The sequence below is a fragment of the Megalobrama amblycephala genome, linkage group LG17, assembly GCF_018812025.1.
Source record: "Megalobrama amblycephala isolate DHTTF-2021 linkage group LG17, ASM1881202v1, whole genome shotgun sequence".
Taxonomy (NCBI): domain Eukaryota; kingdom Metazoa; phylum Chordata; class Actinopteri; order Cypriniformes; family Xenocyprididae; genus Megalobrama; species Megalobrama amblycephala.
Window position 1 is genome coordinate 2,658,851 of NC_063060.1, and position 20,104 is coordinate 2,678,954.

Genomic DNA, 20,104 nt, shown 5'->3' on the forward strand with positions numbered 1-20,104 from the left:
AGAGAGAGAGAGCTTGATTATAAGGAAAATTAATACCCAGGCCTGACGCCAAGTCTTATAAAGGAATTTGACCGGCCACACACACTAATTAGTAATGACCTTGAGGCACAGACTTTATGCAAGTAATTGCTGTGAATGTATGAGGGCTTGTATTCGTTCAGGAAGTACAAGCCTTATCTTATAAATATTAACTGTGTACTCTGACGTTTGACGTGGCCGCTTGGACTAGGCGAATGAACGAATACTACTATGACGAAGGCATATCTTATGAATATTAATGAGGATACGTGCCAGCACGCTCAAAGAACGTTCTGAAGTACGTCGGGTTGAACTCCTTAATATTTAAATGAGAGGCCTTCGCCGTAGTGTGATTGGTCAGTTCCTCGCTGGATTGCGGATTCTGCGCTGTCTGCTAAAGTACCGGGCGGGATTTCCGCAATACATTCAGTATGGCGAAGACCTACGATTATTTGTTTAAACTGCTGTTAATCGGGGATTCCGGTGTCGGGAAGACCTGTGTGCTGTTCAGGTTCTCGGAGGATGCCTTTAACTCGACGTTTATTTCGACGATAGGTATTTATATCTTATATTTATATCGGATTGTTTATGAAACGTCAGGCTGTGCTAGCGGCTAAGCTAATAGACTAGAAACTGTCTGTTAGCACTTCTGGAGTTTGTGTTTTGTTTCTTTTCTAAACTTTGACAGGTTTGCTGGTGTTTTGTGATTAATTATTTTGTGTGGTGGTGATGTAGTGTGTATTTACTGAATCTTTCTGCTGCTTTTTTGGTTAGCATCTAACGTTAGCTGTTCTGACAGAATGACTCAGACGTGAAATGATAGATTTGCTTTTGTTTTCACTCCTTATTTTGGAAATTTTTAAGTATAAAATAGGTGAAGGCTTTATATAAAATGTATAATGTCAAATTTAAAAAAAAAAAAATATGGTTTGAAACACTTTAGCCAGTTGTCATCTGTTTCATTCACACCAACTATAAAGATGTTTAAGATTTCACATATATAATTATAATATTCTTGTCTACATTCAGTTAAATAGTGATTCAGAAAACTTTACTGTAACTTTGGTATTACCATGGTACAGCTATACTGATATCAGACTGTGATATATATAGAAACCATGATGCTGAATGATTACCATATACTTTTATCATGGTAATAAAGTTACTTTATAGTGTGATATTATCAAAACAGTGCTATTGACATCTACTTGTTCAACAATGTGACGTTATTATTTTAATATGTCAGAAAAACCAAGGCTTCTATCACACCTTGTTTGAGTGTAATGATGTAAATGGGACGTTTTCTTAATTTTTTTACTCTGTTAAGATCAGTTAAATCAACTTAACGATGGTCCAGATCTTCTAGATGCCTAAAATCCTTAAATTTAAAAGACAGCCATATATTTTTATGTATAAAGAAAGACCTTATACGATAAAAAATATCATAAACGTGTAAAATATTTTTTAATTTCTATTACGTTTCTTTATTATTTTTTGTACTGTTCTGTTTTTTATTAATCATTTATATTAATAATTTTTATTTAATTTATTGATTTTAAATCAAAAACATTAAAGGGTTAGTTCACCCAAAAATGGAAATTCTGTCATTAATTACTCACCCTCATGTCGTTCCACACCCTTAAGACCTTCGTTCATCTTCAGAACACAAATTAAGATATTTTTGTTGAAATCCGATGGCTCAGTGAGGCCTGCATAGCCAGCAATGACATTTCCTCTCTCAAGATCCATTAATGTACTAAAAACATATTTAAATCAGTTCATGTGAGTACAGTGGTTCAATATTAATATTATAAAGCCACGAGAATATTTTTGGTGCGCCAAAATTGGCCGGTTTCAAAACACTGCTTCAGGAAGCTTCGGAGCGTTATGAATCTTTTGTGTCGAATCATGATTCGGATCACGTGTCAAACCGCCAAACTGCTGATATCACGTGACTTTGGCGCTCCGAACCGCTCCGAAGCTTCCTGAAGCAGTGTTTTGAAACCGGCCATCACTATATACGCACCAAAAATATTCTCGTGGCTTTATAATATTAATATTGAACCACTGTACTCACATGAACTGATTTAAATATGTTTTTTGTACATTAATGGATCTTGAGAGAGGAAATGTCATTGCTGGCTATGCAGGCCTCACTGAGCCATCGGATTTCAACAAAAATATCTTAATTTGCGTTCCGAAGATTAACGAGGGTCTTACTGGTGTGGAACAGCATGAGGGTGAGTAATTAATGACAGAATTTTCATTTTTGGGTGAACTAACCCTTTAATTTATTTATTTATTTTTTCTTTAAACATTTCTTTAAACTGATCTTTTTTTAGCACTCTCCCCAGAACCCAGTTTGAAAACCTCCAGGAGGTTTTCTACCCTTTTCCAGAGTATTTCAGATCAATAACCAATCATTTTTAACGTATCTTCAGCAGTCATGCTTATGTTTTTATTTATTTATTTGTTTTTGTTGTATGAAATGGTGATTGATTGCTTGGCTTTGTAATTCAACAAATGTTTATATGAACATATGCATCCTATGGACATCAGTTATGTGCATTGCTTTTAACACCTAAAAATAAAGAAAGAGACGCTGTGTTGGTTTGTTTTTCAGCCGATGATGACAGTTGTGCTGTTACGTATTTTCTCTTCCAGGTATCGATTTCAAGATCAGGACAATAGAACTAGATGGCAAGAAGATAAAGTTACAGATATGGTGAGTTCCTAGTCGTCTTTCCTTCTAGTCAACACTAGTTGAACATTAGCAGATTGCTGCCATGACTGACTTCATATTTGGAAGTATATAAGAGAGTCTCTGAAGGAGCTGCTGTTTGACTAGTGAAACCAAGGCCAGGTTCATTTCTCCTTTACATTGCAGCACATATTAGTGGTTTGTCTTTTGTCATTGTCCTGGTAAGGATGCAGGAGGTCATCTTCCACTTTACCAGACCTGCAAACCGCATTTCAGCAGGGCCACAGTTACAACACTATTATTGTTTGATATTTACAGGGACACGGCAGGACAAGAACGATTCCGAACGATCACGACGGCATATTACAGAGGAGCAATGGTAAGATGATATGGCTGTATGATAAGCTTCAGGAGTTTCAGCTATAATAATACTACTCCTCATTTGCGGTCATCTTTATAATTGCAGTGTTTTGCACAGTTGTAATTTGTCTTGTGCTCTGATCTCAGGGTATCATGCTGGTTTATGATATTACCAATGAGAAATCATTTGACAACATCAAAAACTGGATCCGAAACATAGAGGAGGTGAGTGTCTCAGTGCCTGATTTATCTGCCTTTAACAATATACCAATATGCATAATCTGCAGGTCTTTATATTTACATAAATGGCTCAAACATTAAAGCCATTGGTTCAATTGACCCTTCGCAAAGATCCGCCCCCCTTAGTTGCTGTTGCTTGGTCCAGCAAGCCGTGGCGCGGTCACGCCACACAGAGTGAAAAATACATTGCCGAGCAAAGAGGACACTGACAACATGTCGACAGACAAGACAGAGCAGGTTACTTATGATATTAAACAAAGTCTCATCTTTCAAACTGTGTAAGAAATTCAAACAATAAAAGCCGTTTTGTGGCTCTTTAATGTGTCGTGACAGATTGCTGTAGCGCCTCAGCTCAAGCGGCTCGTGAACCGATAATCTCTTCCTACTAGTTAATTAATAGCATCAAATAAACATGAATGAACATGAGAATGAATGTTGTTTAAAACGTGGAAAGACGTCAATTCACACAGTTTTTAAGTTCAAGTCCTCCAAGGTTAATCTTCTAACTCCTGACGACTATGTCGGGGAAAATGGAGGATTCGGTGTTATGATTGGTTAGATCGCTTGTCAATCAAACTCCTGGCGAAGGGTCAATTCCCATGAGAATGCATGAACTGATAAAATATATAGTTTAAATCCATTGCAATTTGCTTTGGATCAAAAGTGTCTGCCAATTGCATTAATGAAAATGTCAATATTTCACCTATTTATTTGTTAAATATAAAATACACATTAAAGTGGGCATCTTTAGTCCTTGAACTTCATTGGAATTTTTTTTTTTCTCTCTACCATCTTGCGCTGTGAGCGTTGTTCTTTTAATATGACATGTCCAGTTAAAATAGTTTTTGAAAACAAAAGCACGTCATGTTAATGCTTATTGTTGTCTGACACTAAACTACCGGTAGCCTAATTACTAGTCATTCAATTTTGAAATTATGTAGCATTGCACATCCTTAACAGTACTGTTTGAATATTTAACAGCAAGTCCATTTTCTTGTATGTGTTCAACCCAGCATGCATCAGCAGATGTAGAAAAAATGATTTTGGGGAACAAATGTGACATTAATGAGAAGAGGCAGGTGTCCAAAGACAGAGGCGAGAAGGTGAGCAGAGCATGATACTTGTTATCTTTAGCCATTGTATAATATTATTTAACTTTCATTGTATAAGCACCTTCAACAATAATCATTTAGTTAATGATCCTCTTGCATCATCCAGCTGAATCATACTCGTATTTTGAATCAAATCTGCTTGTACCTGTTTAGCTGGCGTTAGAGTACAGCATCAAGTTCATGGAGACAAGTGCGAAGGCTAATATCAATGTTGAGAACGTAAGTGCAAATGGCTTTTATGAATCCTCATTTCATTTCCTTATCATATCTGATCATATCTAAGCGTTTAAAGGTCTAATCCAGACGTAATGTTTTCCGCTCTACTCGCAGGCATTCTTAACGCTCGCCAGAGACATAAAATCAAAGATGGACACGAAATTGGTAAGATTTTCCCTTTCTGTGCTTTAGGTTTATATGTAAAAATGAATTTAGATTCATAATACATTATAATTGGTAAATAACTGGTACATAATAAAGACGATTTTCCTTTTTGGATGAATGAATCCTTCAGTATCTCTGGCTGGCTTGAGTTGTAGTACTAAAATGAGGTTTATTTTGTCTTTGCTCACACAGGAGGGTAACAATCCTCAGGGCAGCAACCACGGAGTGAAAATTACCCCTGAACAGCAGAAAAAGAGCAGCTTCTTTCGTTGTGTGCTACTGTGAAGACCAAGGCCTTACTGTCCGCCGCCAATGGGCTGGACACGACTGGACTATGCTCTCCTCCTTAGCACTCCTCCTCCTTCCTCTCTTCTCTCCTTCTCTGTCGCGCTCTACTTCCAGCCCTAGGACAGTCGGAGTTCCTGGCTCCTCTCATCATCTTCCATTGACAGATTAGCGATGCCGCTTATGACCCTTCCCTGGCGAAAGAAAGCATTGGTTCTACAAGTCAAGGCGAAGAGCCGGTTACTGATGCATCGCCGTAAACGCGCACCTAAAGAAGATCCCGTACCTCCATCTTTGTTTCCATCGCTCGTTTTGAGCGCACAACTGCCAAAATCGATCCATTCCTTCATGGCGACCTGGAAGTACTTGTGATTGTGATTCTGGGTCTGGCTGCAGAGCGTGATCTAACATTGAGCCAATTTGAGAGTTCCGTGGGGCGATCTTTATCATTCCATTTTATTTTCGGCGCATTCTTCGACAATCACATGACCTTATTGTAAGTAGAGGAATATTATAACCCACCTCTTAGATGCTTCAATTTTTTTTTTTTTTTTTGTTCCCAGTTTTATTTTTCACACTGATCATTCACACAATTGGTGCAGTCAAGGTTTCACAAACATGGCTAATGATATTTTCATATTAAACAAATGAAGATCCTGCTTTTTATTCATCAAGACGTGTTTACTTCCTCGTTAAATCTAACCTCCCTTTTTTTTTAACATGCACATGAAGCTATTTCCAAATAGTTCAGCCTTTTATGCAGTAGCGCTAGCTTTCTTTTTAATAATCCTTTGCATAAATCCAAAACTCAGGTCTTGCTTTATTTTGACCTGAAAACGTCCCATCATGAAAGTGCAACACTTGAATTGAATCTACTAGAGTATACTCGAATGAAACTGACTCATAGCCCTTGAAAGGATGAGGAATTCCTGAGTTTGTAGTATTAATTATGCGTAACCAAAAGCAATGAGAAAGGGTGACTGTGACCTGAAAAGCAGAGCTATACTTGAGAAAGCACCTCCCGTACAGACGTCCATGCACTTTATCAGTATCCTTTGTGTTGTGTGTAGTTTGTGCCAAGTGATAGTTTTGCATCATAAAGACAGGCGTTTTAACATGGTTACATGGAGTATGACCTGCCGAATTCACGTTAGTTTTAAGAGTAAGGCGTTTTCAGTTTCAACCCAAGCGTTCTTTGCAAGGACTATTTCTACACCAGTCTTTCCCTGATAGTAAGCCAAAGCTAGTTTTATGCATTGGCTTCTATTGATGCAGTTTGAATCAGTTGTTCATTTGTTCATATGTCTGGAGTGTTATGAATAGTTTGGGTGGCACAGTGCAAAAACAAAACGGATTTGGTTCACATGACTAGGCTTAACTACCCAGAATACCGTAATCCACCATTCCTGATTTCAGAATAGTGTGTTGTCATAAGCACATGCTTATAATTAATGCAAGAAATGCAATGCTCGAGTTGTACAGCCCTTCAAAGACAAATCTCAGTAGTTGCACTTGTTTTTGTAGTGGTTTGATATGAGTTTTCACACTGATTTCTCTCAATTTGATCTTGCACTCTAAAAAATGCTGGGTTGAAAATGGATAAAATCAGCGATTGGGTTGTTTTGACCCAATTTTAACATGCTGGGTGGTTTTATTTAACCCAACTTTTGTTTAAAAATGACTGTATGTCTGGCTTAAAATGAGCCCAAAATAGGTTGGAAATTAAAAATCAGACACATAATTACTAGAGGCAACAATAATAATCAAAAGGTGAACATTTATTAATAAGCAATTCAATAAATGTTTGTTTAATTATTATTCATTAATACATGTTCATTTATTAAACATTAATGTATGTTAATTTCCAACACATTTTGGGTTAATTTAAAGCAAGCAATGCAGTAAATTTTAAACAATAGTTGAGTTAAATAAAACTACCCAGCAGGTTGGGTGAACATTTAACCCAACCACTGGGTTAAAACAACCCAGTTGCTGAGTTTGAATTTAACCCAACATTTTTAGAGTGTAGTTTAGTCAAACCTGTCTGTCACAAGAGACCCGTTTTGTTTGGACAAATTGTGCAGTTTTGCCTTTGTACTGCAGTGTACTCAAATGTATGTTTTGTAGTCGTATTGTGAAATGAAACATGTCGGTTGGTTAATGTACACCAGCAATCTTTAACGCCCGTTAGCTTTGAGTGAAAGAACAAACTCTCCATTGATGAGAATCCAGGAGTCAATCTCTCAAAACCTGACAAGAACATGTTCTGGTCAAATTTCACCCCAAAACCAGTTTATTTAGCATTTTGTTAGCACATTAATTCAGTTCTCATTAATGCAATGTAAATAAATCTTATTCTGATTACTGTACTATTTACATATCATGGTACCATCTTTGTCATGGAGTAAAATATGGATGCATTGAAATAATGAGAATTTGAGAAGTTAATTGTCATGAAAATGTCTCAAATGTTCTTTATGCAATATATATATTTTTCCATTTGGATTTGGGGTGTAATGTGACCTGGAAGTGTTTTAAAGAGATTAGGGAAGCACACTGTTTGTCTGTTTTTCCTGCGAGGCAGAGGTATATGAAATTCTCTTCTTGCTGCAATAAGGCACATTCACTTTTCTTTTTCCAAGCTTAAATGTTGACCAACTTGAAATGACTTCCTGTTTGCACCTTGTTCTCTTTCCACCTCGAGGAGACGATGTTTTGGGCTCATGTTTGTCATAGTTGTGTAACAGGGGTCAGCTCATCTTCATCTGTACCCATAGCAACTCTCTTCTCTCCCTGTCCAATAATACTTGCCGTTTGTCTTAATAACTAATACTTGATCTTTCATTTTGGATCTATGCATCATGAAGGTGACCTCCTGTATGTTTTGTCTGTGTATGTATATTTTTTTTTCTATAGATGTTCTGTACATTGAAGCGTCTACCAGCGGTTGGCCGCATATCTGTCTATTCTGAGCTTTAGAGGACAGTCGAGTGTTTAAAACATGTTTGGCTGTAATAATGAACCTTAGACGCAATTTAATCTGGCCTTTGGGTGTTTTAAAGTGATAGAATAAAATGCAAAAATAACTATAACAAACAGCTGGCAAAACATGTTTATTTGATTTGCAGACAAACCAAGTGGAAAAGAACATTAGCAAACAGGTACCGCTTTCTGTCTTAAACGCTTTGCAGTTTATTGAGCAGTGATGCGTACGTCTGTCGATCTCCGTTTTCGCTGTTTAGTTTGTCTTTCTCGTACTTCTTGGTTTGAAACGACTGTCATCCATATCATTTACAGATTCTTTTATATGACCATGTTTTCATTTGTCGATTGTGAGGTAACTGGGGAGATTGGTAAATTACATTTTGGTAAAAAAAAAAGAAAAGAAACAATTGTAAATAACTCTAAAAAGAGATCTACTTAAATTGTACTGTACTTTCTAAAACATTGAAAAATGGATCTACAGTTTTTGTAGATATCTGTACTTTTGATTTATTAAAACAAGATTCTTTTAAGAGATGGTTTCTGTGTGTTTAATGCTGATAGATGAATTATTTTCAGGTGTTGATTTGTTGTAGTATCAGAAGCTGTGTAATACGTTTTCAGGCACATTATTGGCTTGTTTTTTTATGTTCAAGATAAGAATTTGTATATTTTATTGAAGTGTATATTTTGAATATTAATGTTCTTCTTTTTAGTACAGGTGTCTTCTTTATTTCTGCATGACACCATCTGTCCCTGACTTCTGAATCTGCAGAGAAAGTTTTTACATCGTGTTTTGGAAGTAAATGTCCTGTTGGTCAGTGTCCAGATGATCTTCATATCCTGATGTGAAAGGTGCTGGAAGCGAGAAAAATAAGACATTTTCTGGGTTAAAAACATCTTATTAGCAGCAAGCTCTATCAAAAGCCTCTGTAAACAATCTGTTAAAGGGGACCTATTATGCCTCTTTCACAAGATGTAAAATAAGTCTCTGGTGTCCCCAGAATGTGTCTGTGAAGTTTCAGCTCAAAATCCCCCACAGATCATTTATTATAGCTTGTCAAATTTGCCCCTATTTGGGTGTGAGCAAAAACACGCCGTTTTTGTGTGTTTCCCTTTAAATGCAAATGAGCTGCTGCTCCCGGCCCCCTTTCCAGAAGAGGGTGGAGCTTTAACAGCTCAACAACAACAAAGCTGGAGAATCTCACGCAGCCAAAATGAGGATTGTCAGTAACAGTGTTCAGCCTTACATTGTTCAAACCGGAGTCGACACTGATGGAGAGACTCAGGAAGAAGTTACAACTTTTAGACGTTTCTGAATGGTTAGTGGATAAATTTATGTAGTTGCTGTGGAGTTGATTCAACTCATCCACTAGCATGTGCCGTCATGTTAACCTTCTGTGCAAATCCAGCATTGAATTGACCCTCGTTTGTGAAGCAGTCCGGCGTAAAATGACGGCATGGCAACAGCACTCTACTACAACAACTCTTCCTCTTCTATAAAGCAGCCCAACATGGCCCCGCCCCCTTTGTGGCGTGTTGTTCTCGGGGGTGGGCTTTATGTAAATTTTAGGGTTAGTGATGTCACCAACCCAGGAAAAAGCTTGTTTTAGTCCCTACCAGCCATTTGTTGTAGGGATTTAAAAAGTGATTTCTGTAAAAGAAAATATCTTTCTTTGCATTGAACTTTGAGCGTAGTAACTTTGCAGATGTTGTTTATGCTCAAACAGCATAAAAAAAAAAAAAAAAAAAAAGTTAAAAAAGTGAAATCATAATCAACCACCCCTTTAACAGCAGCTTGGGGCAAAAATGTCAAATTCAAAATTAGTTCTTGTTGGATGTATATGTATATATGGTCAGTTTATAGATATATTATGCACAACTATGCAATATGCTTATAAAATATTTCATTAATTTTTCAGTAGTATTTGAATAAAGTGCGAAGATGTCAGTTTTCATCACTTTTGGCCACTACTGTATATCATCATAAAAGTAAAAAGCCCTGAAAATAAAAATATTGCCCTTTAATGAAAAAGTGCAGGTCATGTGAAAGTTGCCTGAGTTTACCTGGTCATTAAAGACGTAACTTTGCACAGACAGAGCTGGTTAAGGAATAGTATCACACCAGTTTCATGATAACACATTAATTATTATGATTATTATCCTTAGAAACAGTGAGTCACTGACCCACAGACTGTCATCATATTCATACCACAGATGCTGTTAACAGAGCTTAAGTCATATTTAAACCAAGATATTCCATTACAATCGAAAAGATTGTGAAAGCCACTAAAAAAAGTTTGTGAAAAGAAAAGCTTTTCGCTGTTACCTGAGGAAATCAGGCGCTCTCACAATCATGTGCTGGAAATCCTCTAGAGATAATCGACCATCATTGTCCAGATCAGCTTCATCAATCACTTTCTCACACACCATCCTCACCTCATCCTCCGTCAGCTCGTTTCGGGTCAGTTTATTTAAGGTTTTCTCCAGATCTGATTTACAGATGAAATCATCGTTGTTGAAATCTAGAGGGAAATATATATAGATTTAAATATATCACCATTAAAATCAGCAAATGAATATAACCATTATTTGATATGAATACTACTTAATTTTTTAAAAATGTAGTTCAAGTTACAAATAAAATAAATAAAACATTTTAATGCAACTTTTCAAATTGCTTTTTAAAAGCATTAGTCAATAGCTTAATGAAATACTGTTGTTTTTAATACTAATAGTTAGCACCTTTCAGATACAAAGATAATGTGTTCCAAATTATTATGCAAGTGACATATCAGTAGGATCAGTAGTGTCTTTTTAGAGAACTGGTATCAATCTCAGACAAAATAATTTGCCAGATCTATGGAAACCCTACTTAGAGGTTGTTCCACATTATTAAGCAAGTCACAGTTCTCATGCAATATGGAGAGGAAGAAAGATCTTTCTGAAGATGAAAAGCATGAAATTGTGCAATCTTGTGCAAAAGGCATGAAAACAACTAATATTGTGTGAAACTGAATGGAGATTATCGAATTATCATAAGATTTGTGAGTGATTTAGAGCACAGCAGAACTCGGTCAGATAAAGACTTATTAATGAAAGTTCCTGTCAAAAAAATTAATTGTATTAAAAGGGCAGCTATAAAAAAGCCAGTGTTGAGCAGCAAACAGGTATTTGAAGCTGCTGGTGTCTCTGGAGTCTCAAGAAGCTCTTCATGCAGGCTGGCAGTTGTGCGTAAAGATGCATTTAGCCACCGCTAACCAAACTTCACAAAGAGAAACATTTACAGTGGGTTTAGAAATACATGAAGACTCATTTTTAAATAGTTTTATTTACTGACTAATGCCGTACTACAATGGATGGTCTAAATGGATGGATTTCTGGATGGTTGGTGAATGGCCACCACATTCCAACAAGACTGCGACGTCAGCAAGGAGCTGGTGGGTGATGATTTGGGCTGGAATACTGGGAAGTGAGATGGAGGGTATTAAAATGACTTTTGCAAGATATGTGGCGTTCATAACTGGCCATTTTCAGCTATGGTATAAAAAGGAGGATAGTGCCTTCTGAAATGCAATGCATTATGCACTATCCCATGCTGCAAAAAACACCACAGTAATAAAACTGTTTGAAAATGTATTTCTACACCCACTGTAAATGTTTCTCTTTGTTAGGTTTGGTTAGTGGTGTCTAAAATGCATCTTTACGCACAACTGCCAGCCTGCATGGTGAGGTTCTCTAGACTCCAGAGACACCAGCAGCTTCAAATACCCGTTTGCTGCTCAACATTTGTTTTATTATAGCTGCCCTTTTAATACAATTATACAACTTGTTTGACAGGAACTTTCCTTAATAAGCCTTTGTCTGACTGAGTTCTGCTGTGCTCTAATCACAAATCTTATGATAGTTCAATCATAAGTTCTGCATTTAGTTTTCACACAGCATTAGTTGTTTTCATGCCTTTTGCACAACATTGCACCATTTCATGCTTTTCATCTTCAGAAAGATCTTTCTTCCTCTCCATATTGCATGAGAACTGTGACTTGCTTAATAATGTGGAACAACCTCTAAGTAGGGTTTCCATAGATCTGGCAAATTATTTTGTCTGAGATTGATACCAGTTATCTAAAAGGACATGATAAATAAACGAACAAATACTTTCTTAGAAAAACTAAAATCTGAATGTTAATTGTACTGAAATCCTACTGATATGTCACTTGCATAATAATTTGGAACACATATATACAACATATACTCTCTTGTGTAAATCATTGATCTCTATCGTTTGAGAGCGTTATCATTTACCCCGTGTTAATGTTGCATGAGAACAGAGTCTTTTCTGATGACAGCAGCAGATCAGGTTCTCTGAGATCTTTTAATTAGACAGTAGCACGAACAGATATGAACAGAGGTAGTTTCTTCTTTAATGAACGTCTGAATTATTGATATTCATGTGTCAGTTAAGGTTCTGCGGGTTCATCTCTACATGAATAGGAACAGAAGATTGAGGTCAGGTCATCGTATCAAGTGATTTCATATACAATGCCAGAACACACGGGTTATTATTGTTAACTCAGACTATTAAAAACATTTTTGTCAATTGAAAATTGTACAAATATTCATGTATTATTTGCTTTTCTTCATGTATTTATTGCCAATATGTGAAAATTAAAAAACAAAGCCTTCCCCAACTTCCTATTTTCCTATTATGATAAACAGATTTTTATGTTAAGGACGTCTGGTCGTTTTTACTGGGAAAATCAAAAGGATGTGACGTTTACGCGAGCGATACCTCTGTTCTGTTCTATGACACATGAAACAAATGTTTACAATGTTCGGGAAAATGCTGAAAGAGCCATTTTGTACTGTAATGTTAATGTGTCATGCAAAGAGAAGGGATGAATTCAAACTTTAGTCTCACATAGTTGGATCCATACAGTCTACAGTCTCAAGTATAGCCTACTTTATTTCCAAACTATCGTAATTTTATTTACCTCGTCTTTCAACATGATGCCGGTGAATTGCAGAGCTGGTGCAAACATATCCACTGCTGTTTTCTCACCGCTGTCATTTTTGTTGTGTGTTTACTTTGTTATTGAGAGGAAAGCTCACAGCATATATTTAGCTAAATATTCATCTAAACGTCACTCTCAGCAGTGTGAACGGCGTCTGGATGTTCGTATATCGCTGCAAAGGTATTTCCAACTTATTTTTACTTCTAAGCAAAGAATGAAAAAGAACTTTGAGTATATATTGGGCCCTTGATGAATCACGTTCAGTCTCTTGTGCGTTATGTGGGCACGAGTGCGAGCAGATAGCAGAGAGTCGCTGGCTGCAGTTCACTTAACGGCCACTGGTGTCGCTAATAACAAGAGTTTCTGAATTCTACATAAAGCCCCTTTAAAAACTTGAACTTATTTCATTTAGTTGCAAAGGCAACATTTCTAATGTGTTTTTTGTTAAAGTTGAAGCATGGAAATTACTAACTGGAAATAAATAACTAAAATAAAAAAACAAAACAACAACTAAATACTAAAACTGAAATAAAAATAAATTAAACCTAAATAGTAATGTTTACAAAAATAGTAAAAAAGCACATAACAAAATACGGAAGAGGATTAGGGCCAAGCAATAATAAAAAAATAAAACCATCTCGAGATTAAAGTTGTTAAATTTCGATAAAAAACTCGAAATAAAATGTTGAGAATAAACTCATTAAATTACGAGAAAAAACTCGTTAAATTTCAAGAAAAAAGTTGAGATAAAATGTTGAGAATAAACTCGTTAAATTACGTGAAAAAAACTTGTTAAATTTCGAGAAAAAAGTCGAGATAAAATGTTGAGAATAAACTCGTTAAATTACAAGAAAAAAGTCATTAAATTATGAGAACAAATTCATAATTTAACGACTTTGTTCTCTTAATTTAATGACTTTTTTCTCATAATGTTTATTCTCAACATTTTATCTCGACTTTTTTCTCGAAATTTAACGACTTTTTTTCTCGTAATTTAACGAGTTTATTCTCAACATTTTATTTCGACTTTTTTCTCGTTATTTAATGCCTTTATTCTCAACATTTTATCTCGACTTTTTTCTCGAAATTTAATGATTTTTTTCTCGTAATTTAACGAGTTTATTCTCAACATTTTATTTCGACTTTTTTCTCGAAATTTAACAACTTTAATCTCGGTTTTATGATGGTTTTATTGGTTTTATTTTATTTTTTTATTATTGCTTGTCCCTAATCCTCTTCCGTAACAAAATGACTAAAATAAAACCAAATTTAAAATGAAAACTGAAAATATGAAATAAACATAAATTAATAAAAACTATAATAGTATATAAATAATACTTAATACTGGTTCTTTCAAACAGAACATCAGTCAGAACACCATTATTCAATGAAATCCTAAGCATCATTCTAATAGTTTTAATTAATGGTTGAATGAGTGGTTTAGCATAATTAAAAATAGTTTTAACTAACCCTATAAAGGGTTGCTAGTTCTGCATATAAACGAAAAAATGATTAACATTTATTGTTGCATGGTGAAATTTAGTCATTTCAATAAGAATCCACACGTTCTGAAGAAACTTGTGAGCAGCGATTAATATGCTACGCTATAGATTAGTGCAGGTATGACATCACTTTGTAGGCCAAAATGCAGAAACAAGTTCGCATTTTAGCACTTCCGGTTCCATCGTGCCGAAGTCAATGGGTTTTTGAATGGGATTTTGGTTAAATGGCTGAAATAAGAGGTCTGTGGTGAACACAAGCTCAAGACACTTTCATGTTTTATTCTACAACAAAAAATACATCAGTATTACCTCATGATTTTTTTGGAAAAATCCTATTGGGTTTTTGTCGAGAGAACCAGTGTGATGCTAAAATGGCATCATACCTGCACCACTCTATTGACAATAGATTATGGACCTTTTTTGCCCGTGAAATTTTGTGACCACACCTTAAGACTGACCGTAGATCTTAAAAGCGTAATACGCCTTCAGGTCCCGTGGGGCCATTTCACTGAGCACAGAAAACATGTCCAGAAAGTCGTCCAAAGTCATGTTTCCTTCTCCATCCTCTGAGAAGACCTCGGCGATCCTCTGCCTGAATGGGTTATCCTAAATAAAAGATGACATTTTATCCTTAATAAAAGTATGCAGAGCAGTAACTAGGGCCTATTCATGTTTTGCTTACATCCCAGTGACAGTGCGTACTTTTCATGCCCCAGTAAAAGCGGTTTAGCAAATATTGCATAAGATCAACCAAATGCTGCAGGATTTTTTTTTTCTCATCACTAACTAATATTTCACAAACACTTGATTAAACGAAGTTAAGCTGTTGGTTCTCTTGAGTTAAGAGGATCTGATAACGCTTAACCCCACCAAGACTGCGATCAATTAGTAGGAGTTTCATAATTGATGAGGAACACAGATGCGCTGTACCTTCAGCTCCGGCATGCTGCCAATCAGCTCGTATGGCAGACGCACCTCCGGTTGGTTGGTGTAGTCCAGCGGCACGAGCTGTGGAGCTAAATCACGGTATCGATGAAACAGTCTGAGGAAAGGCAACATCATTGATAACTCTTAACTTTCTATTATGTAAGTCTATAACAACACGTTATATGAAACTAGGCCTATATGACATCTTCATACTGTTTAGCAGCCTATTTAGTGACTAGAGCAGATAGAGGCTTTTTCAGTCACATTAAATAAACAAGTAGAAGAAAACTGAGTATCTCACCTCAGAATTTCTTTTCTGGTGAAATAAGTGCAGTCCTTCAAAATGAAGCAAAAACATTCAATGATTTACAAAGCAACATTTCTACTCAATATTATTCTCTCTCTCTCTCTCTCTCTCTCTCTCTCTCTCTCTATATATATATATATATATATATATATATACTTTCATGCTAACTTTTTATAATTTTGTGAGGAAAATGATAATGAGGTGCAAAGCGTTCATGCATATTCATGAAAATAGCTGTTAACCATAACAATTTGAATATCAATCTTAAGTAGGCCTGTTATCATGACCATTTTAATTTTAAAACTTGCTATAGACTAAATCACAAAAGGGCATAAATAAATTAAAGCTTTTGTTTAGCAAGGATGCTTAAACATCAGTAAAGACATGCATAATGTTACAAAAGATGTCTATTTCAAATAAATGCTGTTCTTTTGAGCTCTCTATTAATCAAAGAATCCTGAATTTTTTTTTAATTTATTTTTTTATCACAGATTCCACAAAAATAGTATGCAGCACAACTGTTTTCAACATTGATAATAATCAGAAATGTTTCTTGAGCAGCAAATCAGCATCATATAATGATTTCTGAAGGATCATGTGACACTGAAGACTGGAGTAATGATGCTGAAAATTCAGCTTTGATCACAGGAATAAATTATATTTTAATAAATATTCACATACAAAACATTTATTTTAAATTGTAATAATATTTCACAGTTTTTATCAAATAAATCCAGCCTTGGTGAGCAGAAGAGACTTTTTTCAAAAACATTAGAGATTCTTACCAAGTTTTGAACGGTAGTGTAATATCCAAAATAATGATCTCAAATGGCTCATGTGACTGACCTGATATGCGTCCAGTTGCTGGGATGTAAAGATGGTCTGTTTGTTCCCCATCCTTGCAGTGCCATGGCAAACTCCCTGTCGTCTGCAGCCGTATGCCAGCAGATATTTCAGATATGAAATACTGGCACAAAAGGCCGCTGTGAGACACGGCAGATCAGGTGTCGCCGCTGTGAGGCCTTTAGTTCTTTTATAATGGCAGTATTTCATCATTTAGCTGCCATGAATGGCGGTCTTTCTTGGACGTGAATGCGTCCTGTCGGTCAAGGGGAGTGCAAGTGGAGAGCAGGGCTGACATCTCAACTGAGCGTCAGATTACTGACTGATTCACATGCTGGGAACACTGGAAATGTGCAGAATTGTGTGAATGTGCAGAATGTGTGAATTATTGTGTGGTAGTTCAAGGGCACATTTGGACACAAACAAAACAATGTGTTGACAGTGGATAACAAGATATTTAAAAGCCATTTGAGGAACAAACTGAGCCCAAAATCATGATTTCTTTCTGGTGATTAATATATATATATATAAAATGAATAACCCAGGTGAAAAAAAAGTACAGTTATATAATGTACTTAAAGTGCTCTATTTTCGTGCACTAATTTTGTACTTAATATACTAAAAATTCTTCTTTAGTACTTCTTAATATAATCTTAAGAGCATCTAACTGTGCTATTTTGAGACACCATGAAATATGAACTAAAATATGCTTTTAATATACTATCTCTGTATTTAAAAATATATATTTAGTTACCACTTGTAGTACACTATGGGTTCAAATGCACTATAAGGGGTATCTAAATAAATTTTTTAAATACAGAGATAATATATTAAAAGCACATTTTAGTTCATATTTCATGGTGTTGAGTACACAGTTGAGTACACTTAGATGTTCTTAAGATGATCTTAAGACGTACTAAAGAAGAATTTTTAGTATATTAAGTACAAAATTAGTGCACGAAAATAGAGCACTTTAAGTATAATATATAACAACAACAACAACAAAAAATGATAGAACAAGCATGTTTTCTGTCCAAATACTCATCATTGTAATGTGTCTGAACATTTTGCGATTGACTTTTTCCCTTATTATTCTCAATGTTGACTGTTTTTTGTGGAGTGAAATGTGATCCAGACATGAGATTCACCTCTTTCATCCCGGTTTGAGTAATTTTCCTGATGAAGTGTTTTGACTAGAGATCTTGTGAGAAGCAGTCTGGTGTATTGTGTTAATATCGGCAAATGCATCTCAATTATGGCATTAAATATGCAAGCATTGGTGGACTAGTTCACCATTGTGAGTTTAATTGGTTGGCACAGAGGCTGAACGGTATCAGTTGATCCTGTGGAAGCCCTGCAGCTGTTTTACCTGTTGCTCCTTGTTCTCTCTTTTACTTTCTCCCTCTATAGGAGAAGATCAGCTCATACTCTACCTGTCACCTGTTGCTTTTGTTGGCACTTTTTCTATATGATCCCATGGGAAGACACATGAACAGTCTGGAAAGATTCAGAGGATCAGATGCTGTATGTAACAGCAAAGTTTCAAGAAATGTGTCTTAGCAATTGTGAAAAACTGTTAAACAGTTAGTGTTAGTGAAGTGGATTGCTGTAACCTATATCCAACTTTAGGAGTATAATCTTCCTTCATTTTTAATTTGTAGCTGCTGTTCGAATGGTAGTTGGTAAGTTGGTTTGTTGGCGATCAAATATTAAATATCTCTACTCTCCATGATTAAGATAGTTGCTAGATTATCAGCTGGAGCAGTTCAAACTAATATAATGTAATGACGAGCTGATGAGCCTCCACTGGTTATAGGGTTTATTGCTGTTAAAACATGATTTGTACTGTGGCTGAGAGAGCTCAACGCGCTGCAACAGAAGAAAACACGTGCAAATAGAAAAAACACCAGCAAATTAAGAAAACATTTTGACAAAACATGTGCTGTGAAAGTTCACAACGCAACCAAATACAGAAACGTTTTGCAAATACTTGCAACACAAACAAATACAGAAATACACAGCAAATACTCACAACGCAACAGAATACAGAAATGCGCTACAAATTCTCACAATGCAACCAAATACAGAAATGCGCAGAAAATACTCACAACGCAAACAAATACAGAAACGTGCAGAAAATACTCACAACGCAACCAAATACAGAAATACACGGCAAATACTCACAACACAACCAAATACAGAAATACGCAAGCTAATACTCACAACGCAACAGAATACAGAAATGCTCAGCAAATACGCACAATGCAACTAAATACAGAAATGTGCAGCAAATACTTGCAATGCAACCAAATACAGAAAGAGCTGCAAAACTCACAACGCAAACAAATACAGAAACACGCAGAAAATACTCACAACGCAACCAAATACAGAAATACACGGCAAATACTCACAACACAACCAAATACAGAAATACGCAAGCTAATACTCACAACGCAACAGAATACAGAAATGCTCAGCAAATACGCACAATGCAACTAAATACAGAAATGTGCAGCAAATACTTGCAATGCAACCAAATACAGAAAGAGCTGCAAAACTCACAACGCAAACAAATACAGAAACACGCAGAAAATACTCACAACGCAACCAAATACAGAAATACACGGCAAATACTCACAACACAACCAAATACAGAAATACGCAAGCTAATACTCACAACGCAACAGAATACAGAAATGCTCAGCAAATACGCACAATGCAACTAAATACAGAAATGTGCAGCAAATACTTGCAATGCAACCAAATACAGAAAGAGCTGCAAAACTCACAACGCAAACAAATACAGAAACACGCAGAAAATACTCACAACGCAACCAAATACAGAAATGTGCTGCAAATACTTGCAATGCAACCAAATACAAAAATGCGCAGAAAATACTCACAAAGCAACCAAATACAGAAATACACAGCACATACTCACAACACAACCAAATACAGAAATACGCAAGATAATACTCACAACGCAACAGAAATGCTCAGCAAATACGCACAATGCAACTAAATACAGAAATGTGCTGCAAATACTTGCAATGCAACCAAATACAGAAAGAGCTGCAAAACTCACAACGCAAACAAATACAGAAACGCGTTGCAAATACTCACAATGCAACCAAATACAGAAATGTGCTGCAAATACTTGCAATGCAACCAAATACAGAAAGAGCTGCAAAACTCACAACGCAACCAAATACAGAAATACACAGCACATACTCACAACACAACCAAATACAGAAATACGCAAGATAATACTCACAACGCAACAGAAATGCTCAGCAAATACGCACAATGCAACTAAATACAGAAATGTGCTGCAAATACTTGCAATGCAACCAAATACAGAAAGAGCTGCAAAACTCACAACGCAAACAAATACAGAAACGCGTTGCAAATACTCACAATGCAACCAAATA

The 20,104-nt window shown here is 35.9% G+C and overlaps 2 protein-coding genes across 2 annotated transcripts; one reads left to right on the top strand and one right to left on the bottom strand.

The window, feature by feature from the left end:
* Positions 1-389: 389 nt before the first annotated feature.
* Positions 390-6,693, top strand: rab8a (RAB8A, member RAS oncogene family). The gene is made up of 8 exons (XM_048162593.1): positions 390-573; positions 2,683-2,743; positions 3,038-3,098; positions 3,227-3,304; positions 4,333-4,422; positions 4,585-4,650; positions 4,762-4,812; positions 5,005-6,693. The coding sequence occupies exons 1-8, from the start codon at positions 450-452 to the stop codon at positions 5,095-5,097; spliced, it is 624 nt and encodes a 207-aa protein (XP_048018550.1). The 5' UTR covers positions 390-449; the 3' UTR covers positions 5,098-6,693.
* A 3,496-nt stretch (positions 6,694-10,189) lies between these two features.
* Positions 10,190-16,742, bottom strand: cib3 (calcium and integrin binding family member 3). The gene is made up of 5 exons (XM_048164230.1): positions 16,677-16,742; positions 15,825-15,859; positions 15,527-15,638; positions 15,055-15,202; positions 10,190-10,604 (listed from the first exon to the last, which is right to left on the bottom strand). The coding sequence occupies exons 1-5, from the start codon at positions 16,725-16,727 to the stop codon at positions 10,405-10,407; spliced, it is 546 nt and encodes a 181-aa protein (XP_048020187.1). The 5' UTR covers positions 16,728-16,742; the 3' UTR covers positions 10,190-10,404.
* Between the last annotated feature and the right edge of the window lie 3,362 nt (positions 16,743-20,104).

Coding starts and splice junctions, on each gene's coding strand:
- cib3 (XM_048164230.1), bottom strand. CDS start 16,727: ATGGGGAACAAACAGACCATCTTTACATCCCAGCAACTGGACGCATAT. Junction 15,639..15,824: donor ACCAGAAAAGAAATTCTGAG/GTGAGATACTCA, acceptor GCCTTTCCTCAG/ACTGTTTCATCGATACCGTG. Junction 15,203..15,526: donor GCAGCATGCCGGAGCTGAAG/GTACAGCGCATC, acceptor TCTTTTATTTAG/GATAACCCATTCAGGCAGAG.
- rab8a (XM_048162593.1), top strand. CDS start 450: ATGGCGAAGACCTACGATTATTTGTTTAAACTGCTGTTAATCGGGGAT. Junction 2,744..3,037: donor AAGATAAAGTTACAGATATG/GTGAGTTCCTAG, acceptor TGATATTTACAG/GGACACGGCAGGACAAGAAC. Junction 3,305..4,332: donor GGATCCGAAACATAGAGGAG/GTGAGTGTCTCA, acceptor TGTTCAACCCAG/CATGCATCAGCAGATGTAGA.